General features: G+C 46.1%; 3 protein-coding genes across 5 annotated transcripts; 1 reads left to right on the forward strand and 2 right to left on the reverse strand.

Annotated features, from left to right (window-relative positions):
• The first annotated feature begins 832 nt into the window (after nucleotides 1-832).
• slc5a11 (solute carrier family 5 member 11) lies at nucleotides 833-4,611 on the forward strand. Its single transcript, XM_085934627.1, has 15 exons — nucleotides 833-976; nucleotides 1,086-1,157; nucleotides 1,387-1,491; nucleotides 1,561-1,620; nucleotides 1,697-1,801; nucleotides 1,881-1,986; nucleotides 2,116-2,196; nucleotides 2,280-2,485; nucleotides 2,693-2,828; nucleotides 2,943-3,050; nucleotides 3,114-3,264; nucleotides 3,440-3,608; nucleotides 3,774-3,989; nucleotides 4,073-4,202; nucleotides 4,270-4,611. The coding sequence occupies exons 1-15, from the start codon at nucleotides 833-835 to the stop codon at nucleotides 4,497-4,499; spliced, it is 2,019 nt and encodes a 672-aa protein (XP_085790753.1). The 3' UTR covers nucleotides 4,500-4,611.
• An 86-nt stretch (nucleotides 4,612-4,697) lies between these two features.
• Nucleotides 4,698-14,867, reverse strand: arhgap17b (Rho GTPase activating protein 17b). 3 transcript variants are annotated; one of them, XM_085934623.1, is made up of 21 exons: nucleotides 14,437-14,867; nucleotides 12,475-12,514; nucleotides 10,729-10,833; nucleotides 10,487-10,563; nucleotides 10,296-10,407; nucleotides 10,154-10,230; nucleotides 9,813-9,915; nucleotides 9,671-9,739; nucleotides 9,518-9,599; nucleotides 9,327-9,454; nucleotides 9,111-9,222; nucleotides 8,951-9,032; nucleotides 8,792-8,872; nucleotides 8,620-8,733; nucleotides 8,449-8,540; nucleotides 8,175-8,307; nucleotides 7,423-7,662; nucleotides 7,120-7,241; nucleotides 6,330-6,734; nucleotides 5,888-5,923; nucleotides 5,217-5,366 (listed from the first exon to the last, which is right to left on the reverse strand). In XM_085934623.1, the coding sequence occupies exons 1-20, from the start codon at nucleotides 14,487-14,489 to the stop codon at nucleotides 5,916-5,918; spliced, it is 2,235 nt and encodes a 744-aa protein (XP_085790749.1). In that variant the 5' UTR covers nucleotides 14,490-14,867; the 3' UTR covers nucleotides 5,217-5,366; nucleotides 5,888-5,915. The 3 variants fall into 3 exon arrangements, with proteins under 3 accessions (XP_085790748.1, XP_085790750.1, XP_085790749.1); XM_085934622.1 differs by lacking the exon at nucleotides 5,888-5,923 and having other exon boundaries at nucleotides 4,698-5,366; nucleotides 14,437-14,865; XM_085934624.1 differs by lacking the exons at nucleotides 5,888-5,923; nucleotides 7,423-7,662 and having other exon boundaries at nucleotides 4,698-5,366; nucleotides 14,437-14,864.
• A 3,093-nt stretch (nucleotides 14,868-17,960) lies between these two features.
• Nucleotides 17,961-22,185, reverse strand: cbx8a (chromobox homolog 8a (Pc class homolog, Drosophila)). Its single transcript, XM_085934634.1, has 5 exons — nucleotides 22,005-22,185; nucleotides 21,791-21,834; nucleotides 21,214-21,279; nucleotides 20,829-20,895; nucleotides 17,961-20,615 (listed from the first exon to the last, which is right to left on the reverse strand). Exons 1-5 carry the CDS (start codon nucleotides 22,071-22,073, stop codon nucleotides 19,923-19,925), a joined length of 939 nt encoding a protein of 312 aa, XP_085790760.1. The 5' UTR covers nucleotides 22,074-22,185; the 3' UTR covers nucleotides 17,961-19,922.
• Nucleotides 22,186-24,126: the final 1,941 nt, after the last annotated feature.

Raw genomic sequence — 24,126 nt, forward strand, 5'->3', positions numbered from 1 at the left:
CCAAAATGAATTCTTGGCTCTTGTGACAGTGGCTTTTCTTCTAAAAAATGACAACACGCCTCATAAAATATATTTTGAAAAAATATCCTTTTAAAATTCCTACTTTATTTATGATTGGATTTTTTTTCTTCTTCTAAAATGAAACCTACTTCTGTAAAATGTAAAAGCTTCCTGGTAATAAACCTATAGTGAACTTTATTCCTGGAATTGAATTCTTGTCTTTGTTTTTCTTTTGATTTTGTTCCTGATGAACACATTCGTAGACTTCCGATTCTCTGCCAGGGTTTGCAGGGTAAAGCACTCGCAATGAGTGCATGTGTGTGCGTGTCAATGTGTAAGTGTCGTGCGTCTGACAACAATAAACCTTTTACATTTTAACTAATGATCAGCGTACACGTGTTGAAAGTGGAATTTGATCTCCAGGTGCGTGAAAGCTCCTTCCTCATGCTCATTCACTCATCTTTGGCTAATTCCTGGAAATGCTTTGTTGTTGGTGGCAACTGACGGAGAGGTGAGTTTTCTCTATTTTCAACAAAACACAAACTCGTAACACATGACAACACAAAGATTATTCTGTTGTCATTGTCGCCGGTTTCCTCATTTGTGGCAGCAGGGCAAGTTAATTCATCTCACAGCAATTGAATTCACATGAACTGCTTTGGTGTCTCATTGTATTTTTAAAATGTACAAATGTGAAATCAAGTGTTGCTTCTTGTGTGTCCAAGTACCTGCTTCTAGTAGAATAGTACGACTCATGGCTTGCTTTTCTTCAATAAATGATGGCGGTACATCACATTTTAATCACAGATGTTAATCTCTTGCTTCTTTTCAGATGACCTCAGATCTTGCAGCAACCCAACAAGGGAGCACCATGTCGACGACGCTGTCTCCAGGCGGAGGAAGTCCTCCCTTGGGAGCTTTGGATATCGTGGTACTGGTGCTCTATTTTGTCCTGGTCCTGGCTGTGGGCTTTTGGGTGAGTCCAAGTGAGGGAGGAAAGGGAGGGAGGAAGGGGGGGGGGGGGGCAGTAGCTTCATTTGATCACTTCATTGTTCTCTTTTTGTGTTCTGTCATGTGTCTCCTAGTCAATGTGGAAAACAAAGCGCAGCACAGTGGATGGCTACTTCCTGGCAGGGAAGAGCATGACCTGGTGGCCGGTGAGTTCAAACTCCTTAAGACGCATCCAGACTGACTTTGAACACGTTTTATCAATCTGTAAATATTTAGAATTCAAGTGGTTTCACTTAGCAAGACACAGTTTTCAGCCAACTTATTCGCTGACACCCACCAGGCCAAGCCCTGCCTTTTGAAGCCATGGACTCAAAGTCACAGATACCGCAGTAGAACGGAACAAAAATTCTGCCGCATCTCATCCTCTTCTTGCAGGTAGGGGCCTCTCTGTTTTCCAGTAACATCGGCAGCGGACACCTCATCGGCCTGGCCGGATCCGGAGCAGCAGCGGGAATTGGGGCGATTGCCTACGAATGGAATGTATGATGCGCCGAGACCCTTGGGGGCCTTGGGGTGCTCAAGTGTTACTTCCATGTTTTGATGTGACAGGGAATTTTCATGGTGCTTCTGCTTGCGTGGATCTTCTTGCCCATTTATCTGGCCTCCGGGGTAAGCTGAATCCACACTGACATGAATTTCATTTCATCATCACTTAGTGACATGTTTTCTGGCCGCTTCCTCCCAGGTGACGACTATGCCTGAATATTTACAGAGGCGATACGGTGGCAGAAGAACGCATTTGTTCATGGCTGTCTTATTCTTGTTTATTTACATCTTCACCAAGATGTCGGTATGACTTGGACCATTACATCTTCATTTAGCGTGCCCAAGTGTGTATGATGTTCACTGTCTCTTGTCTGGGATGTCAGGTGGACATGTATGCTGGTGCATTGTTTATAAAGATGGCTTTGCAGTGGGACATCTACCTGGCGATCACGCTCCTGCTAGCTGTCACTGCGCTCTACACCGTGGCAGGTGAGCCCACATTACTCATTTAATTGCATAAAATTAATGTTATTAAATGGTAACACAATTGTATGGCCAAGAGGGTTCTTGTAGCCTTTTAAAACTTTACTTGAATGTGTTGTCTTGTTCCTTCCTCAGGTGGTTTGGCTACTGTCATCTACACTGACGCCGCTCAAACAGTTATCATGCTGGCGGGAGCGCTCGTCCTAATGGGCTTTAGTAAGCGTATCCTGAACAATGACGCCGCCTGTGTCATGGCATCTTTTCACGTTGGCTCACTCTATTTTTATACTGCTGTTCAGGTTTTGCAGAGGTTGGAGGCTGGAATGCTCTGATGGAGGGCTACCTTAAGGCCATCCCGTCGGTTCGCGTGCCAAATACGACGTGCGGCATCCCCCGAGAGGACTCCTTCCATATATTCAGAGACCCGGTGGACTCTGACCTCCCGTGGCCCGGCGTCATCATCGGCATGTCCGTTCCTTCCATGTGGTACTGGTGCTCTGATCAGGTCGGGTTTCTTCTATTTTTTTTTTTAAATATCCCTTAAGGATCACTTCTAGAAACCTCGTTATTTTTGTCTTTTTAGTCTAATTGCTCCTTTTGACTTACCAATATAATATGGAATTGATTGATTTCATCATGTTACACAGCAGCTATTCTAAAGAAATACACCACAACAAAAATGGCTTCAACTGCGTGTGTGGTTGTGATTTAGGTGATTGTGCAGCGCTCGTTGGCTGCCAAAACGCTGACCCATGCAAAAGGCGGCTCCCTGCTGGCTGCTTACCTCAAGCTTTTGCCTTTCTTTGCCATCATGTTGCCCGGCATGATCAGCAGGATACTTTACACAGGTGGGAAACATCAGCGGATGACCTTTTTTCAATCAAATGATGGAATAATCATTTGGGTCCAAGAAAATCCAGAAAGTTTCACACCCATTTGCCCTTGAATAAAACTGTTTCCAGATGACGTAGCCTGTGCCGATCCAGAGTTGTGCGAGCAGATCTGCGGCAATCCAGTAGGATGTACCGACACGGCTTATGCCAGGCTGGTCTTGGAGCTGCTCCCCGCAGGTGACTTCCTATCCTTTATTCAACCTCAGTATTCATATAAAATGCATTGGCTGCATCTTCCAGGACTCCGAGGTTTGATGATGGCTGTGATGATTGCTGCGCTCGTCTCCTCGCTCACATCCGTCTTTAACAGCGCCAGCACCATTTTCACCATGGACTTGTGGAAGACGTACCGATCCGGGGCGTCCGAGTGGGAGCTTATGATAGTGGGCAGGTCCGTTTATCTTTTTATTCGTAGATATGGACCACACAATTGGATGTGAACTCTTTTGGAGTGTAAAGTAAAATGACATGGGTGGGTAATCAGTATTTTACTATGCGCACTGTCTGTTGGTAACCAAAACAGCAGCACCGAAAACATTCTGATGACAAAATGTTTTACTTTCTAGGGTTTTTGTGCTCATTCTAGTGGTGGCGTCCATTTTGTGGATTCCCGTCATTCAAGCCAGTCAAGGAGGACAGCTGTTCATCTACATTCAGTCCATCAGCACCTACCTGCAGCCACCCGTGTCCATCATCTTCCTCCTGGGCTGCTTCTGGACTAGGACTAACGAGAAGGTAGAGCAGTATGTGATTTAGGGCTGTGCATTTGGTTTCCAGAACCACTGTGTCACAATTCAAGAAAGCACCAATAGCTTGCTGACTCCATTGCTAATATTGTTGAACTTTCCTCGGGCCAGTACCAAAGCACACGTTCCGAGCATTGTTTCTGTATGCCGGCAGGGTGCTTTCTGGGGCGTGGCCATGGGCCTGACCATTGGCTGCGTCCGCATGCTGTTGGATTTTATCTACCCGGCTCCACTGTGCTTCGAGCAGGACGACAGGCCCGCCGTGGTCAAATCGCTGCATTACCTCTACTTCTCCACGCTGCTGTCCTTCATCACACTTGTCGTGGTCGTGCTGGTCAGTCTGGCCACCAACAAACCCAAAGCCGAGCAGGTCAAAAATTTTCATTTGTTTTGAATGCTGCGTTTGTGCATGGTCGTTGACTGGATTTTTTTTTGTTTTTGTTTGTTTTTTAGATTGACCGTCTGACTTGGTTCACAAGGGTTGCCCCGGTGGAAGTCAAAGAGCAGAGGGTGGAAGAGGTCACGGGTCACGAGATGGCAGAGATGGTGGTCACGGAAAAGGCAATTGACAGCATGAGAAAAGGTACAGTTTACCATCTTTTTGACCTTGTTCCACTATCTGCTCATTTGCCATCTCCCCCAACTTCCAGAGTCCTCGGACCCAGGCTCCGGCGCGAGACGTCAGTCACGGCTGGTGTCTGCTCTCTCCTGGCTGTGCGGGATGGAGCGACGGTCTGACGAGGCAGAGAAAAGACCTGTGACGCCCGTGGCCCCCGACCTCAGTCAACTAAAAGAAAATCCAGGTCTGAAAAATTTGGTGAACGCCAATGTCGTCATTTGCCTCTCTGTGGCCGTGTTCATCATCAGCTACTGGGCTTGAGGGGCTGCCACGCTCCTCAAAAGCTGTTGCTTTTCTCGGGACATGAAAGATTTTTGCATTCCAAGAGAAAAAAGTATGGTTTGTTTTTCTGTAGCAAGATGATGATCACATAAGTGGAGCCCAGGCCACAATGTAAAAGTCAGAAGTATCCTACATGATTGCTTTGATATGTAAATACATGAACAAAAGAAAAACATGACAAGATTGTAAAACTTTAATGACTTGCATGGCGCAGCAACGGCATCATGTTTCAGTATTACTGGTAAAAAGGTGAAGATTGGCAACGATATGAAAACGTTGGGCTATATTTGGTCAAAACTTTGAAATATTGGAGCACAGTTGGTCATGAGCAACCATTGTCAATAGCGAATATTGAATAAAAATCATTTTTTGGACCAAATAACAAATATATCCTCAAAGCAATTAACAATGTGACAAATCAGTCCCCAAAATATACAACAAACCAAATATGAGCCACTGGAAGACAGTCGGTGCACAATATTGCACTTTGGTCAACAACCGGCACCACATAAGCCAAAACAGCACCTCGTTTTCATCCCCTTTCCGTTTTGCCCTGTCTTTGCTCCACGCAATTTCACTCGCACTTGGCTGCCGTGTTAAATAGATTCACAGAAAAAAAAGCCTTTGGATCAAGCCTGCCATCAGATTGTCAGAAATGCGTTTCTAAGGTGTTGAGCGGAACCTGGCGGCGGCGTAAAAGGGGCGCATGGCACCCCGCTCACAGCGAGGTGCTCTCCGTGTGTGCGTTGAGTGGCGGCGGCAGGGTGGCGGGTGGCGCTGCTTGCGAGCTCGCCACCATTCCCGGGATCCACGCTCGTCTGGGCCCCTTCAGATCCAGGTCGCCGTCTGCGCGAGGTCATAGGGGAAAAGGTCAGATACGAGCGCGCCCACAAATTGGCACTCTTGACGCACACTTTAAGACACTAAGGACTCTTTGAGCGTGGTGCCTCTAATTATGAGTGGTTCACGTTTTTGGAGATGCCAGCCGTTGGGTCTTGAAGGCATTGCTGATTTCATTGTGGTCATACCTGTCATGTCCATTGAGACTAAAATGTGATTTTTATTTTTATTTTATTTTTTTGGAGGGAGTCCTTGGAGTACATGTAAAGTGTGGCACATGATCAGTGCTACATAGAATAGGCACAGTTGTTTAGTTTTTTAGTCACACCCAAGGTCGATGTTAGTTTGTCTGCACAGCAGCAATGAAGGGGCCTTGGACACATACACATCACACTGGATGGATTTCGAGCCAGTCTATCTATTGTATCGTAACGACACGCTGCTAGGATTTCCCAGCCCCCCCCCACCCCGACACACACACAAACACATGCAAGCAAACCAGGCACATCAGCCAGTCGGAGTCTTACCAACGCCTGCCTTACAAGGCCCGCCACCTCAGACATCTGCAATGTTAGACACACACACACTTCACGTCACCAGTCACATTGAAACCCTAAAGGCAGACAGTAAAAGAAAAAGGAAGCTGAAAATGTCACTCAGCCAAGCGCCACATCCAAACCAACACGTCGTTTAGAACTCGGGCTGACGTCGGCAAATTCTTATTGGTTGAGCAATCGCTGTTGTAAGTTTAAAAAATGACTTTAGATAAAACCGTTTGTAAAATTGATAAATCTAAATATAATCATACTAACTTATCAAAATATATCATACTAACTTAATCAGATGTTTTTCTTAATGAATCTAAAAGTAGACTCGGAATCACCCCGCACCACCACCACCGATTTTTATTTCCCAACTTTGAACTGCCAATTGACAGCTAGATAGAACCGCTAGGTAGAGGCGCCTTACCTGTGATGATCTTGGACGATGAGCCGATGAGGCCGTTGCAGCTGCCGTCGCTGACCGCCGGTTGAGGCGGCGGAGGCATGTTAGGCCGTGGCCGCGGCTTGGGTGCTGGCCGGGCGGGACGGGGAAGCGAGCCGTATTGGTACACGGGTGGCTGGGAGTGGGCGCCATCATGAGGTGGCGTGTCAGGTGGCGTGGGTGTCCTGGGCGGCGACGGGGGCTCCCCCGGTACCAGCGCTTGGGGCGGCTGCGGGGGAGGGTGGCTGGGAGCCTGGATGGGGCTTTCTTTGCCCGAGTGGCGCCTGGGGTTGATGGTGGGATTGTGAGGGGACCCTGGAGTTTGGCTGGCAGGCTGAGACGCGAAAGGACTGGCTTGTTTGGGTGGTGCCGGCGCCTGTTTCTTGGTCCCTGGAAAAGGGAATATATTGCATTTCAAGTCTCAACTGTGTTTCCTCAGCCTGTGCATCATCTCGACCTTTTGTTTTTTCTGTGGTACTAATGCCAGTGTTGCACCGGCTCCCTCTAGTGGTATTCAAAAGGATCACGTGCTGAGTGTAATTGCGTTGTTTTTAAACTTTTTTGTTCAACATATTTGCCTGAGAGAATTTTTATTTTGAATTTACTTCCAATATGAGATCTGTTCATTCAATGCAGAAGTGCGGCTCATTACACACTTCCTGTTTGAAAAAAGGAATGGTGTATTTTTGAGGTGACATGTTCAAGTGGCCATCTGTGTTAGTTCAAATCGTGCAGACATTTTGGGGCACTGTGCGGGTAACAACATTCGCCTTACCTCTGCGGACCATGTGAGGGCTGGGCCCCCTGGATCCACTCTGGGAATGCGACGTTCCCGCCGTAAGCTGGGCTGAACCATTCCTCTGCAGAGGCGGTGTGGACGTGAGCTCCCGGGCTGGGCTGTGGGCATAGAAGGGCTCCAAATCATTTTCAAAGCGCCACGTAATTGGACTGGCCAGACATTTCTAATTTGCTGGCTTCTGACAAACGCAAAGAGGCGAGGGCGAGTCGGGCAACTCGGATTTCTTGAGAAATTTCAAGCGGTGTTGCGGGGAAGATATGCAGCCAGCTCGCTCCTTACCTGCTCTCCTCCACGCCCGGCTGGGAGACCAAGTGAGGTAGCGCGGTAGCTAGCCGGCCTCCAGCAGCGCAGGCGCCGGGCTCAACCTCCAGGGCGACAGTTAGGGACTCAAAGCAGGCGGGACCCCCGCCTTCCTGGTGGGGCAGTGGCAGTTGCAAGTTGGGCGAGCTTAGCTGTGGCTGCTTTCTAATGGTGGTGCCGGCTCTACGTGGGCTTGCCTCCGGAGGTTTGTTAACGGTGCTACGGAAGGGGGGGCGGGGTCAAGAGGCAGAAGGGCAAACCACACACACAAATTTTAAGAAAATTCCCAGGAGAGCTTAAGAGGAACAGAAAGTCATGGGCAGACAAAGCCGAGCCCTCCGAAAGCGGAACTCGACATGAACATGAAAGGAAGCAACGTGGCTACACGAGACGAGACAGATGGCGGGTGGAAAGCCAACACACAACCAGCAACCTGCAGTCAGACCCAAGCTTTAATTGCAAGAGTGAGTTCAGAACACAAATTGCCACATCGACAAAACGTCTTTTGGAGGGAATCAAGAGGATTCTCCAAAAAGATAGGGGCTACTTTGGACTAGATCACAGGCTGGACGTTTGGACAGGGCTGCTGTCGGGTGACCGTGATGGAGTCGTCGGCCACTACGTAGTGGGCCGACACCGCCGGGGCCCGGCAAACCTGCCCGCTGGCTGTCTTGGGTCGGGACGGGAGGGGGAGCGGCAGGCTGAGGCTGAGGTTGGCGCGAAACAGGTACCTGTCTTTGCGGGGAGACTGCGTGTCCCCATCTTGCCCAACCAGGCTGCCGGGGCGCTTTCTGTCCGGTTCGCCGTCCGACATGGATGGGTGGGCGGGCATGGCAAACATGCCTGACACGTTGAAGTCAATTTCTGTGTGGAAGAAACCAAGCAGCCAAGGACATTTAGTTCAGCAACATAATGTCAATTAGGGCTGGAAAAAAAATTCTACTTGTGTTTGTATTTTGTTCCCTGAGCTATTTTTCAGACAGAAAATGTTTTATGAAGCATTACCTTCAGGAAAGAACCAATCAGCGTGCTGGATGATGGGCTCAATGATGGCGACCACATGGACCGATGTCGCCGCCGCCATTTCGGCCAGTGTCCTGTGGGAGACAATGTGCAAGCTCAATGGCCAGCGAAGACCAAGCAAGGCGAGTGTGTGTGCTTGCGCTGTGCCCTCACCCCTCCATCTTTGCCCACAGCAGGTTGGGGCCCAGCACAATGGCGATGTTGCTGGGAGACATTTTGTTGATATCGCAGTTTTGAGCCAGTCTGGCCAGAAACTTCACCAGGTACCTGTAAGCATTCCTTATTATTTAGATGATTTTCTCACATCAACGCTGAGCACACCTACCTAAAGTTGGCTTTGTGAGTCTTTGGCAAACGGTCACACGTCACCCACAAAGCCTGAAGTCGCTTGTCAGGGTCAGACACACTGAAACAACACGTGTGCACACAGTTAACAGAATCACATCCTGGGCACACACACCTTCAGCTGTGTGCGTCGTCTTACTTGGACGCCTGCGTCCACTCGTCATACAGGCCAAAGGTCATGAGAGGTTCAGGAAGTTCCCTGAGGTAGGACTTCAGGGCTCCTGTGTACAAAGTGGTCCATTATCGAGAAGAAGAAAAAAAACACGACTGGGAGCAGATCATGGTTTTGCGGTCATCACCGGCAACGGCGTGAGGGTCCGAGTAGAACTCTTCGAGCTGGGACGTCGAACAGTCCAATGCGGCTTTCAGCTTTTTTAGTTTGGAAGCTCCCGCTGCTATTCTGAACAGACCCTACAGAGCGAAACTGCAAAATGTGAGTTCGCGTAGCGACTTGCGAAACGATCACAAATTCTGAGTTAGCGCAGCGACTTGCAAAACAATTACAGCCTCCCCACCTCTTCCCTCATCCCAGTCTCCAGCAGCATCATGACACAGGCCTCGATGGGCAGCGCAATGTCTCGGTTACTCCGCTTCAGGTGCTCCTCCAGGGCGGTGCCGAACGCTGGCTTCTCCGTCCAGGAGTCTAAAGACAAAGGTGCCAACCGAACGTTTAACTCGTTTAACTTTGAAATGCCTCGCCGCTCACCTTGCTGCAACTGAATAGTCGGTATCGCTTCCTCCAGAGCTGCCAGAGACCTTCTGTGGTACTCGGCCTGGGCCTCCAATAACTGCATAACATAGGCGAGCACCAATGTGGTTCACTTTGCTCGTCCATCTCATCATCATGTCGTGTACCCACCATGAGATAGTAGCGAGCGTAGTCGCTTTCTTTGGACGCAAAGTTGTACATGTCTGCCGATAGCTGGTCCTGCGGGAAAAACGTTCGCAGACGTTGTGGACAAAATGGCATCGTCATTTTATTTCGAGCACCGGAAACCTACTTTACATATTTCCACTTTGTTCAGAGCCTCGTCCATCTCGTCCTTGAGGGAGTCCACCTTAGCCGCCATGGCCTGGTTGCTGGACTTGGTCGCTTGGTACCACCTACACCACAATCGATTTTTACCCTCAACAAATTGGACCAAATGATGAATTTTCAAATGTGCTGAACCAGCACCAAAAATGTCATGCTTTCTTATTTCTGTATTTAATGGTCTCTTGATTTAATGCCCCATTAGAACCAGACTAATTATCTTATTTCCACGTGAGTTCACTTTGAGGCAGAGTTAAGTTCCGTTTGAGCTCATCGGCTGTAATGCTGCAAGAAAAACCGAATGCCAACCTGGTCTTTGCCGAGTCGTAGTCCAGGACCAGTTTAGCCAGTTGCTTCCTCTGTTTCAGTATGTTGGGAATCTCAACCTATGAGAATTCAAGTTTCAGCAATGTGAGCAGAATCAGGACCCCACTCCCAGCAGGTGTGGTACCTCGGACAGCGTGTTGAGAGGCTCCAGAATGTCTCTTTCAATCTGCACCTCGTGCTGCATCAGCTCGCTGGCCAACCTGCCCTCGGCTTCGCCGCACACGTCCATCATCTTGCTGCTTGCACACGTGTTGCATTCAAGACAAAATGCAAACATTTGCAATTTGGGGTCACGACAAGGCGGATGCAGCTCACCCAATCAGACTTTCGTCGCCCAGCTGCGAGCCCCCCTCCTGCATGGCCTGAGACAGCGTCGTCAAGGGCAGCTTTTTCTAAAGACACAACTTGGAAGCTCATGATTTCGCTCAGCCAATCAAAGTGTGCAAGCGGCCCGAGAAAGGCTTCTATCTTCTATTTTATTTTATTTTTTATTTTGCTTTCTTCATTTTTTTATTTTTTTTTGAAAGAAATGACTGCTGCTTTGTTATCCGACTCACATGTCGCTTCTCGGTGTCTGTGCCCAGCTGACCCTGCAGGCAGGACACCAGCCTCTTGTTCGTGTTGTGCGACATCAAGCGCACTAGCTCCATGCGCCTCTCGATCTGATCACACACACACGCCCACGTCAGTTTTTTCACAAATGATTTGGAGTAGATCCATCTTAAAAAGGAAGTGTTTTTTCAACTAATGCTTATTTGTTCTGCCTTTGGAGTTTCTTTTTGAACTTTGAAAAGCACATTTGCAAAAGATGCCATCGCACTTCCTCTTCCTGCCTGCAAATAAACAAGCAGGGCGCCTCATTGGCTGAGAGATTCCCATCTTCGACTCTCTCGTCATCCCATTTTCACGACTCCCATTTGACAGTCTTTTTTTTTTTTTCCCCCCAGACGCAGATGAACGCCACTGTCTGGATCCAATTGATTAGGTCATCATTCCGCCTCGTCCACGGCCAGCTCAGATTTCCGCACTGCAATCAAGTCTCTTTGACAGGAAGAAAAATTAATCCAGGCCAAGTGGGGATCAGACATGATCCCACGACTTTGGATGTTTTTAACGCTCCTGGCTGTTTTGATCGTGGAATGCACTACCCCGTAACCCTCTTCACTCTCTAACAAAGTAAGCTTCCGCAGAAAGTCAGACAAGTTCTAACTTGTACTTCAACCTGCAGGTTCCTCCGCCGGAAGAAGTTGCAACCCACGTTAGCGAGGAAAGTGTTGAATGTTGGGCATATTTGACAAGCAGGCAGGCAGGTGAGCGCCGTTCTCCACAAAGATGTTGCTCTGCATAAAAACTTTCAACAAGAACCTGCGCTTGCTTTTTACATCCGAGGAATAGTTTGAAACGTCAGTCCATGTCTTGTCAGGTCTTGACCTGCCTCAACACAACTTGTTGAGAACATCTCCAAGCAGGTCTGCCAGATTTCCAAAGTCTGCCCACGTGTTTCGCGTGTTCTCCTTGTTTTAGGCTTCGGTAACAAACTTGCAGTCACTTGGAGAGAGTCCCAGCAGGCATTTGATTGTCTTGTAGGCTGACTTTGCTCTTTTTAACACCAGTGGCGTCTTTCTCGGTCATATCGTTAATCCTTTTCGCTATTTTACCGGGTCATGTGACGTTGCCGCACGGGCAATTTAACGATTAACAAAACTTAGGCGCGATCCCGCCAGCCGCAGTCCTTGAGTAGGTGAGCTGTCCAAAGGTTTACAAGATGGCCAACTGGTTTCCGCCCTCAACAGAGGGAGAAACAGAGCCGGTGACCTCGCACTTATTTCTCATTCACTTTGCTCCGTCCATCAGACCGAGCGAGCACAGTGTGACGGCCAAGCCTTCAATTTCAAATCATCTTCCTTCATGTGGCCAAGCGCTGCTCTGATACTTTCCGTCCCCGCCCCCAACATTTGAAGCTAGCACCACATTGCCTTTGATGGAAATCCGCCAGCCACGTCTTCTTTCCCCACTAGTCGTCAAACTCTGAATGAATAGAGCCTCAACTTGGGCTGAGGGAAGATGATGACTTGAGCAGAAGGCCTCGTACTGCCGTTTGCTGTCCACTAATAATGACATCAGTGTCAACGGGCTCAGCTACCAGCCCGTTTTCTGGGTTGGGTCATGTGACGTTACCACGCCAGCAAAAGGGGCATGCATCTAGAAAGCCCAGCTTGCGATGGCAACATTAAATATTCATCAAAAACACTGCAGCAGGCCTTCATTTATGATGGTGAAATTGGCATGGTCCAAGTATTTACCTGCAGGAGGTCATCACTCAGCACCTCGGTCTTCTCGGCCCTGGCGAGAGAAAAATTGCACTCATGGTCAAAACGCAGACAATGTCAAAAGCAGCACGGCACAATACAAAATGTTCTTGTCTTAAATTGAATTCTGCAAGACTTGGCATGCTTCAAACAAGCGCAAACTTCCAAATGGAGCTCAACCTGTCTGTGTACACAGCAGAATGTGAGCCGCTCATCACACAATCTCACTTGAGCAGAATAATAATGCGCGCAGTCAAACCGTGTGTTTACTCGAGCGACTCAGCGGAAACTTGTTTCTATGAAGGCGCTGTGAGATTCCTCTGTCGTGTCCCAACAGACGCATCCCGTTGTGTCACCGTGTTTGTTATGGCAACACGAGGTGAGCGAGTAAGTGAGCGCCGGAGGTCACCAAGGGGCACGTCTAAGTCTCAAGCACTCCATTCAAAACAATCATACTCATGAACTTGTTCTTTTCTCTAGTTGTCTCATTGTCCTCTATTTGGTGTGCCAAGTATCCTGGCCTGTGAGCGTCTCCTTTTCAAAAATCTGAATCTCGTCATGACTGTTGTCTGACTTTTCAAAAATCTGAGTCTCATCATGACTGTCGTCCAACTGGAAGGAAAGCCTTCAGTTCACAAGTTGTACATGGGACATGTTGTTCAGACAACAAATGTCTTATGAGTGAAAGTAGAATGCAAACAGCAAGCACCTTCGTCTTCAATTTGAGATCCAAAATAGAGTTTTCTTGCCGGATGGCTCTTTAAGCTCCGAAACGGCCTTGTTTCAGAAGCATGACCCCAACGAGCACACAAACCAGGCAACAAGCACACAAAACTTCAAAAGCATGGTGTGCGTGTGTGACCACAACATGGAACTCATGTTTCCATTCTAGCCTCACTCATTTACACAACCCCACCCCCCACCCCTCTCCCCAAAATGCTTACTCCACACAATCCTTCTGTGGCCAAGTGAGCCTGCCTGAAAGGCACATCACAGGGGATACAAATCCATCAAAGAGTTCCACTGTGGGTGTACTGCAGGGCAAAGCCCTCAGTGGGCGTGTCTCTCACAAAATTTTCAGCCTGCGTGTGGGGAAGGGGCTTCTCACTCAATCATCACATTGCCACAATTGTTGCATCACTCCACCGACTTGTAGTTTTTGCTTCAAGTAGGCCTGGCTCCGAGATAGTTCTAGGTTTGGGAGTGATGTCCTCTCCTCCAACCTTTTCTCGATTCATTTTATTTTCCTTCTGTTGTGTAAAGATGAACGTCAGACGTGTTTGATTTCATAAGTCTTTGCAGCGACGTGATGCAAAACCCGAAACAAAAAAAACACTACCAAGAGTATGACAGTTTGATCTGCTGGGTGGGTTTCTGAGAAGGTTATCGGGGTTAGGTAGGTTTGGTGAGGGGGTTCAAAGAATTTAAGTGCCCGTTGATAACTCGGTACCGAGGAAGGTAGTTGGCTGCTTAGTCTTGGTGGGTGGGGCTTTTTGAGAGCGCCTAGGTCGGCAGATAGTTATCGTTCGGTAGGTCGCTGGATGAGCGGCCGGGAAGGGGAACTGCCCAACCTCGATGATGAAAACATTGATGTGCCGTTATACAGGCGATATAAAATAGGTAGATTCGTGTACTGGCTCCCATTATTCTTTTACAGGTAGCCCTTTGATTTTCACATGCCGTCATTAAACCAATCGAGTAGGAATTAAGAAGACAGCACTCGAACCTTGTTGAAGAACTCACAGCATGAATTCGTTTGTACGAGACTGTCGAGAAAGCTTCCCCGCTCGCCCACCCATGTTTAAGAGCGACAGAGTGACGTATAAAGTGGCAAATGTTCTTCGTTGTGTACATCAAAGTTGCGCGTTCGTTTTCTGCCACGAAAGCTTCCAATGGAAAGTGTCGGTTACATGCTGGCGTTGGCTTGTAACGTCCTTCTGAATCTGAACAACTCACCTCCCGACTGTTTGGTTGGCCAGTTGCCTCATCCGATTGAACTGTTTCTTCATGTTGCTCGCCCTCTTGCTTCCACTTTAAATGAAACCAACTAAAAAAGGGCAACGGCACCTCCGCGGAACTCTTCCTCTCTCTGTGGATCCGAAAAAAAGTTGGGCTAGGTCGGAGCCATTGTGATTTGGGGGGGAAAAAAACTCCGCACAGACGCCCAAATCTCCTTCGAACTCTCCGGAATCACGGACTTTAGAATAAACAGAAGCAGCAAACGTAAAGTGGCGCAACTTCTGTCTCGACCAGCTGACAGCAAGCCATCGAGCACAAGGAGAGACGAAAAAGTTGTGGGCTGGTTCGTTATTGCTGCTGGGAGCGCTCAAGGAGGAAGTGACTCGACTTTCCTACTGTACTGCACGCGCGCACACACGCACACACACACACGCACACGTGATACCTCCGCACTCGAAAGACGCTTCATTAGGGACACCTCCTCCAGTCAGAATTGGTGTGGAAACTTGCTGCCTTTGCAAACATGTTATAAGGCTGACTTTTTGATCACACTGCCACTGAGGTGTTAACTTGACATCAAAGTTAGCTAATGCAAAGTTTTATTGAAAAACAAAGGATGTCAAATAAAAATTCATAAATTATCAAATGTATTTTTGTTTTTCCTTCTCAGCCGTTGTAAGTCAATTTCTTCGATATGCTAGAAATGTAAGAATTTTAACAAACTACCAAAAGAGCACATATTGCTGGTCAACAAACTATTACATATATTTTTAATCAGAGATGCAATTTAACTTTTGTAGATGTATTTGCACCGATTTTGAATCTGCCCTCATTTTTTTTCTTACATTAGATTAGGTCCAGCAACGGGTGAATTTGTCTAACGTAGCTATAAATTACATCAGATTGTAAAATCCTTATAAAGCAGATTTTTATAGGTCAAATCTAAAAACATAAAATAGAATATTTCAAAAACTTGATGAGCTATTTTCAAAACATTGTCCAACATTTTACACACTTAAAGCCATCTTTGACTCAAATTTACTGTTTCCCAATGTGCTATTATTATTATTATTATTATTATTATTATTATTATTGTGGTATAATGGCTCTCTCTAGTGGCGCACGAACGAATCAGTGTTGAAATCAGAGGTTCTCAAGTCTGTTCCTCGAGGTACTGGTGCATGTATTCTCGGTCTCCCTGCTGCAACACACTTTTAAAATGATCAGGACTGCTGTCTGATGCTAATTATCTGATCATTTCAAGCAGGTGTTCCCCCTAACAAAAGAGATACAGCATCCTTTGTGCTCCACGCGCTGCTCAAGCAAGGTAACAATGTTACACTTTTCCATAATAATTCACCCAGTGTCACTCAAGCAGTTTCTCTCAATAGCCTCGAGTTTTCTCTCATAGCTACGGCACTCCTCTGCCTTATCTGCCTTATCTGGCTTCTTCTTGCAAGAGAACGTCGTGTAAAGGCCTGACCGGGATTCCTGCTTGTCGACCTATGAACCTTTGCAGTTAGTCATGCGCGCAAGTGTTTTGCTCGTGGCGGTCACGCAGCGTCTTGTACTTTGTACTACTCGGGTGGTTAAGCTGATTTTAACTAAAGTGTTGGGCCAGCGCTTGTAATCTTGGAACAATTTAAGGGAGGGTTCGGTTAATCAAAGTTCCGATCTGGAAACTGAGTGGGCCCTCTGGGCTGAACTCATGAAATTGTTGTTTGCGGGCACTATCTGCAGGCACTATGGGGTTATTACAGTTCTTTCCGTTTTTCACATTTATTTTCATTCACCATTACTTCTCTGCATTCGACATTTCTTGTAAACAATTAAGTGATATTGGATAAATTCCTGTTGCAACGTTTGATGATGTTTCCTGGTTGGGATGGACTGCATATAATTGAGGTTGGCATGGCAACCACTTCATCTCGGGCGTGTTTTGTGTGCGCGTGTTATTGCTGCGGCATATTGGGACGTTCGCGTCTAGGTTGGAGCGTGTCTCGAAGAACACTGTCTCGAAGAGACACTAGTGAGGTTTCCATTAAATGTTTCGAATTTTCAAGCGAATTTCGAGAATAATGCGCAAAATGAACGTGCTACGTAGCAGCCTTTGCATTTGATATTATTATGCGAATATTACAAGGGAGACGTCAAATGAGAACGTCTCTACTACTATTAATTAGCATTTTTGTTTTCTCATTGCGTCCTTGATTGGCTATTGAACATGATTTGAGGATGACGTTGCGCAGTTATTGAGCAGTTTGTGACGACGTATACCGTACAAACAAAACGTTCATAGTAGCGCCCTCTTGTGGAGGCAAATGTGGAGCACATGCAAAGGTCTTTGTGAAATTCCTCCATCCATCCATTTTCTGAACCGCTTTGTCCCCATGAGGGTTGTGGGCATGCTGAAGGTTATTCCAGCGGTCAGCGGGCAGTAGGCGGGGGACACCCTGAGTCGTTTGCTAGCCAATCGCAGGGCACACAGAGGCGAACAACCCCCCGCACTCACATCTAGGGGAAATTTGGAGGGCCGAATCGGCCTACCAAGCATGTTTTGGGGATGTGGGAGGAAACCGGAGTGCCCAGAGAAAACCCACGCAGACACGGGGAGAACATGCAAACTCCACACAGGAAGGGCCGGAGGTGGAATTGAACCCGCACCCTCCTAACTGTGAGGCGGACGTGCTACTCAGTGCGCCACCGAGCCGCTCCCTGTACATATTCCTATTAATGTATATATCGTATCATGTCAATCAATGTACTAATAATTTATACAAACATAGTCAGAACACTGACACAGCACACAGAGCTTGGGAACCTTTCCATTACATATAAGGCACAGCTCATTAACTTCATGACACAGATATAAAACATTCAGTAGATAACAACCCATTCAGGTGATAACAGAACAAATGTCTGCCTTATGAATACAAGTTTTTCTCTCTTTTCCTCTCCCTCTTCTCTTCCTTATTCCTGCTTGTGGACACTATACAGCCTTCTGACCGGAACTATGAGGTTGGTGCTTCATCTGCTTAAGTGTATTGTGTACTGACTTCCGTAAAACAACCCAAGATCTTGCAAATAAAGAACCAACTATTACTCCACATCTTTGTTTTCCTTGCTCAACGACGGACATCTTGAACAAACACAAAACAAATCCTAATAAATTCATATTATAAAGAAGCAACCAAAAGCAAAAAAGCAAACGTATACGATATATCGTATTGGTCATGTTGTCAAGAGAGATTTTTTTTTTTCTATGAACGATTGAATGCAGCCGACGTCCCATGCACGGTCGGGGGAAAAAGTTAGTTATACAAATATTCGCCCCCGCAAATGGCATTTTGCATAGCATGTGAACATAATTATTATAATTTTTTTTTTCCAGAGTCAAAACTAAACAATAAAGTTCAATGTTAAGATTTGCGTAATTATTACGCTTTCGTGATAATGAAAAACACTTTTGTTTTGGTCAATTAACTCGAGTCTTATATATGAACACATGACAGGAAAAACGCTTTATAAGGTGCACAATGATAGCTTTATTGTAACCAATACCTCTTCATGTTTTAGACATGAATACTGCAACCCTGCGCGTGGGGGAATAAAGATCAAACTATTTTGACGTTTTGTCAGGATTTCAGCGGCACACGGAGCATAAAAAGCATGCAAAACGCAATTTAGCTCAAACTTGGCTTAATTCGTTGCGGGGCACGACGTTCATTCTTTGACCGATCTGACACGTGAAATCTGAAAAGTACATAGTGAGGCTAGTAAAGTGAAACCAACGAAAAAGGACAAGCACACAAAAAAGACAAAAGTGGCTTTGTTGACAGTCAAGACTGCTACAATGTATTCTAAATTTGGCCAACAATACAATGTGCAAAAAAAGCATGTTACCCTTAAATCATATTCAATAGTTGGTTTTTTTAACAATTAAATAATGTTTGAAAGCTCTATTTTTTTAAATATATATTTTTAGCATGACAGTAGCATGTAGCGTCATTGTTAGTAGCTTTAACTGGCAACATCATTAGGTACACCTGCACAATACAAAGTAGTGGACAATGTATTCAGGGTGGGCCAAAAGTAGGGATATACTTTTTAAATGTACTTTTAAAAGTACTTTAGAATAATGGCAAAAAATAGTCATGAACAAAGAAAGTGCATTCCATTAGACGAGTTTGGATGAAAAAAGGCCAAAAACCGTTTCATGCAAAGGGAGGAACAAGGAAATAAAAAGCGGGTCTGAGGGAAGAAAGCTAGAAAGGAAAAATCAGGGCTGAGGTGGAAGGCGGAGGTAAGGGTTGAGGACAGAAAAGTGGGTTAAAGTGAGGGCAGGAATGAAGGCAGAAAAATAGATTCACGCAACAAAAAGTGAGGCTACATAAGAAGGAAAGAAGTTAGGAAGGAAAAAGGAAGCAAGGGGAAATAAAAGAAGGCCGAAAATTAGGTTGAAGCCAAGGAAGAATGATTACGTAAAAAGAGGATCTGATGGAAGGAATACTTTTTCCACTCTGGCCAAAGCCATGTCTAATAACAAAACATTGCTTTGCTGTCACCTTGTGGCATCTCAAAGCAATGACAAAGCTTTTACCTACTTTTGGCACACCCGTCTATGAAATGTAATATTAGCAGTGGTCAAGTCAAACTAAAATGTTTGACTTTCTCATTTAGTGAAATGGTGCAGAATATTGTATGTAGGAAACAGTTGTAAGATTATGATGTCAGTGTCAATCCGAACAGAGCCTCGCAGCTGTGGTATCGCACGTGTGCCTAATAAAGTGACCCACGTGACTTCGGAGGTGTGTCCGAAAGGTTCCAGGACTGGTGTCACAAAAGACAAATTTGAGAACCAAATGCAGAATTGGGTTCTCCTCTTCCAGGAATTATCAGATGCTCATGGCATTGTGAACTAATTTAGTGAAATTCCTTTTGGTGTGTACAACGTGGCCACTGGTGGTGGTATAATACAGCGATGCAGATAAATGAAGAAGAGTTTCACGACTGCGACTGATAAACTGTAGTAGTAGTAATTTTTCACAGAGTGTACAGAATCTACGCCTGTATAGTTTTGCAATGCTGTTTCCATGTGTTGATGCACTACATCTTGATTTCAAATATTTGTTCTTTCAAGGGTGGCGGGCACTGGTTAGCACGGTTTCCTCCCACATCCCAAAAACATGCATGGTAGGCTGATTGACCACTCCAAATTGCCCATAGGTGTGCGTGCGGATGGTTGTTCGTCTCTGTGTGCCCTGCTATTGGCTGGCAACCAGTTCAGGGTGTCCCCCGCCTACTGCCCGATGATTGCTGGGATGGGCTCCAGCACGCCCACAACCCCCGAGGGACAAGCAGTATAGAAAATGGATGGATGGATGTTCTTTAAATGTTTGCAACTAAAATATCAATGCTAGTTCCATTAGTCTTGAAAAAAAAACTAGTCTTGGAACTTTTCTGACACACCTCTTATGAGTCTCTCATCTTTTCTCTCGGAAAAAACCTTTGTCGGTGTAGTTCTCTCTGACAGTAACGGTGAGTAGGTTCATGGTGACGTCTGTGACTGTCACCGTGTCCATGTTGGTGAAACGAGGGGTCCAGGAGGAGCCCGGGGCCGTGGGGGGGCATACCACCCCAAGTTCTTCTCCCGTTATTATCGGCAGGTTCACGTTTTTGTCACGGTGCTTCAGGACCGCCAGGTAATGAGTCCTGCCTCCTCGATCCGGACGGGTGTAGGCCACGCCCACGTGCTCACTGCTGGATCTGGGTGTAATGGTGGTCTTCTCCTGGAACCTTCTGGTCAGCTGGGCCAGGCTGGGGTCGGAAGAGCCCCCGTCCTGAGGAAAGCGTCTGCACATTTTGGGGGCGGGTTCCGGGCTTTCATCCTCGCCCCGCTCGTAATGCAAACGCAATTTGGGCTTGCGTCCTCTCTTTTTGGGACCTGATTCTTGGTGAGAACTGGCTGCCGATTTGACCCTTCTTTCTGGTTCCAGGGCTTGGCCAGCGACGCTCTCCCCTCGGTTGACTGCGCTCGGGGGAAAGATGGTGGGGACCACCGTGCGCAGACCCTCCCGGGCTCTCGGTGTTATGACAGGCTCCGGGACTGGATAGGAGACCTGGATGGGCCGGACTGGATCTCGTCTAAATTCGTTCGTTTTTTCTCTGGCTTTGGCCTGTTTGATGATGACAAAGTTCAATATAACTGAACTGGATTTCAGCAGCCAGTGTTTCATACACCACTACAAGGAGCACACATTTTTAGAATCACTGTTGTAAAGCCAGGCAATGTTCATCTTTATCCTCAAGCAGCAGTATTAGTCACTTTAGTTTTGTTGAAAGTGTGACAGTAACAAAGACGAGATATGTACAAGACTCCATTAACCAACCTTCAAGAGAAACGTCTCGGGCTTGGGTCCTCGCTTTTTGGGCCCAAAAAGCTCTCTCTCACGTTCTCTTATGGATGAAAATAGATGTGAATGATTAATAATAGAATATTTAAAACAACAAATGATCGAAATTGCGTTACTCACCGTGGGATAGTGGGTAACGCAATTTCGATCTCTGACTTTGACTTTTTGACTTTGAGATCGATTATTAGCTTTGATTATGCTAAAGCTAACTGGCAATCTCTTGAGTTAGCTGGCTATCGAGCTGGATAACAATAATATTGAGTGTGATGTTTGACTGACTTTGGGCATGTCCTAATAATTTCTATTTTCTGTGTTTTGAAGTGAGAGCAGCACTCATCTTGGAATGTAGCTTTGGACTCACCTCTCCTCAAAAGCTGCCAGGAGGCGCTCATCCAAGATGTTCTCCTCTGGCTCCCATGTGCTGTACCTGCAACAAGGGAGGTATGTTTCCCAAGAGACACACACCAGTCAGCCAGACAGCCCTGAATACACTCACACATACACTTGAGCACCAGTTAACACTACGCTATGCATTTGCTATGCATTTAAAATGCACACTTGGTTTAGCTGTGTTTCAGATCGCTACAATCGTCCCTTCCAACTCTTCCAACGATGGCACACGTGTTTATACCACTTTATGTTGTGTGTATTGGAAACAGTGAAGCCAAGGGAACGAATCGCTACCAAACGAAAAATTGACCGTTGGGAATAAAAGCATTTTATTTCGTTAAACGAAAGGTTGAATTGGAATTATAAATATAGGTCAGGGCTCCCCACTGCTTGTCTATCGTAAACACTGATGGAAAACATGGCTGCAACTAAGCAACAGCCTTGATCTGATATTTATGTAGTTCCGTATGTCGCCAGGCGGGGCCGCTGCCCCCTCCACAACCTAACGTCTTTGCTATGAAGAGAATTGTACACTGTACAGTACTCACTTGTGAGACCAGCCCTTCCATTTCACCAGATATTCCCAACGACCCTGCGAACGACACAAACACACACGCACGCACAACCAGATTATAGACTCCGTCGGGTTCGTGCATGTCGTCGCTGCACAAACACAAGCTTGCGTAACAGGCGGAATCAAAAAAGTATGGAGGGCAAAAAAAAAATCCAAAAGCGGCAGCAGCGGCTGAACCGACACCATACCCGACGGATCCGTCGCTTGATGATAGACTCTGCAGCAAAGACGCTCTCCCCGACGGCAGACAGCTCCATGACGAGCCGCTCGCTCTCAATCCCCCGCGGACCTGCGCTCTTCTTTGCGCCCGCTACCTCGCGTCCTCCTCGGGCTGCTTAATTCCGCACATCCCATAATACGCAATCTGGCGTGGACGATAGGGAAAGGAAAGAGAAGGGGGGGGTGACGTAACGTGCTGTTGCTAGGCACCGCATTCTGCAGGGGCGGGCGGTGGCGGAGCTTGATTGGCCAGCTTGTTGCTACGGACGACGGAGGGGGCGGAGTCTGAGTGCTGTGGAGCCCGTTGGAATGTGCGCAAGTGGCGGACTCGCTGCTCTCTCCTTTCCGTGAGCGAGCCACAAAGTCCCACTGGTAAACTTTTCAAAGGAAGATGGGTTTAACTTCTGTTTATTTTATAGTAGTTCTATTCACGAGCACTCCCATCTCACACCAAAATGCCAATTGAAGAGTTAAATCTGAAATATTGATCAGGCAATACCATAAGAGAGCGTGAAGTGTAAAAAGGATGATGAAATGGTTTGTCTGATGTTATCATCACATTATTTTGTCATTCTAGGTGCATTTGATATTTATACCCATTATCACGCTTATTTTCCAGCGCTTTAATGTTCATAAAAATGCGCCTGACGCACATCGAATCCTCCCTGCTGGTAAAGCGACATAATCAGATCCACAAAACCTGCGTTATCCTCCCTGCTTTAACATGGTAAGGCGACAGAAAAAAAAAAATAAATAATAATAATAAAATGTTTTCATTTTAATAGGCCTTAAGCCTCATTTTAAATCTGACTGATGTGTTACTGTGCGTGCAAGCTCTTAAAACATGTGCAACAATTAAAAAGCAATTTAAATTCAGACAATTACATTCAGCTAAAAACACCCATTTTAATTTAAAATGAAACAACAACAAAAGAACGGTCATTTTCTCCCCAAAACATTTTTCCGTATGAATTGGTCACAAAAGTTCCTTTTCGAAATGGCATGTTGACTTTGCAACCTCTACGTCTTAACTTAGGAGTTAAAATCACAGCTCATGAAACACTTTGACAAGACATAATGTCACCATTTAACATTTGATGTGACCAGAAATACATTTTCGACTTAACATTTTTAACAAACACAACAAATGATGACACTTTGGCAGTTATTCAAAAAGATTCGTCGTTTGTATCAAAGTAAGAATGTTTATTTATTGTGTATTAATTTTATTTTTGGAAGATAATCATTGTGCATTTATCAGTTCATTAAAAATCAGACAAAACACGATTTTGATTTAATATTAGTAAAATAAAACGACCGATTATTATTATTATTATTATTATTATTATTTTATTTGTAGGGATTTTGTATCATATCAAGCATACTGGTGTAATTGAAATGGAACGAGAACATGTCCACGTCTATACTTGACACGACAGAATATGTGGGTCAAATTTTGAAATAAAAGAAATACAATTCCAATGTGTATTTGTGTGTTTAAATGTTCCACGTGGCGATTGTCGTTGAGATAAATTTTAGATGACTACATATGCTGTTTGCACGCACGCCATATGATGTGCTTTGGTTTATTTCTAAATGAAAAACAAGCCGAGTTATTAATGACGCGTTGCTTTTGTGACAGTGACCCAGTTGTGGCAGTTATAAATTATTACTTTGTAAGATAAAAATTAAAAGGTAAACTGCGACCTATTTTTGTTGTCACGTAAACGATCCTTTTTTTCTGCTTCCCAAATGAATTCCAAACCCATAAAAATGTTCACGCACAGTTAGTTATTTATTGACAACAATAATAAGCGTGTGTTGCCTCTCTTAGACGATATTGAAGATGTGATCAAATAAGGGAAACTTGTACGCCAACGTGAAACAGGAGACCCATGCACGTTTGCTGCATTAAGGCGCGCACGAGCGTGATGCGAGGCGAAACCGCGTGGACGGACAGTAACAGACAGTCCAGACAGCGGTAGTGTGCAAAGCAGGTTGTTGCTGACACGCTCGCACGCTTGCATCTCACGTTTGGGCGAAGGCGCTGGACTCGACATTGCACCTCCGTCCCCAAAAAGAGAGAGAGAG

This window comes from Syngnathus leptorhynchus, chromosome 16 (assembly GCF_054491065.1).
Source record: "Syngnathus leptorhynchus isolate UIUO chromosome 16, UIUO_Slep, whole genome shotgun sequence".
Taxonomy (NCBI): domain Eukaryota; kingdom Metazoa; phylum Chordata; class Actinopteri; order Syngnathiformes; family Syngnathidae; genus Syngnathus; species Syngnathus leptorhynchus.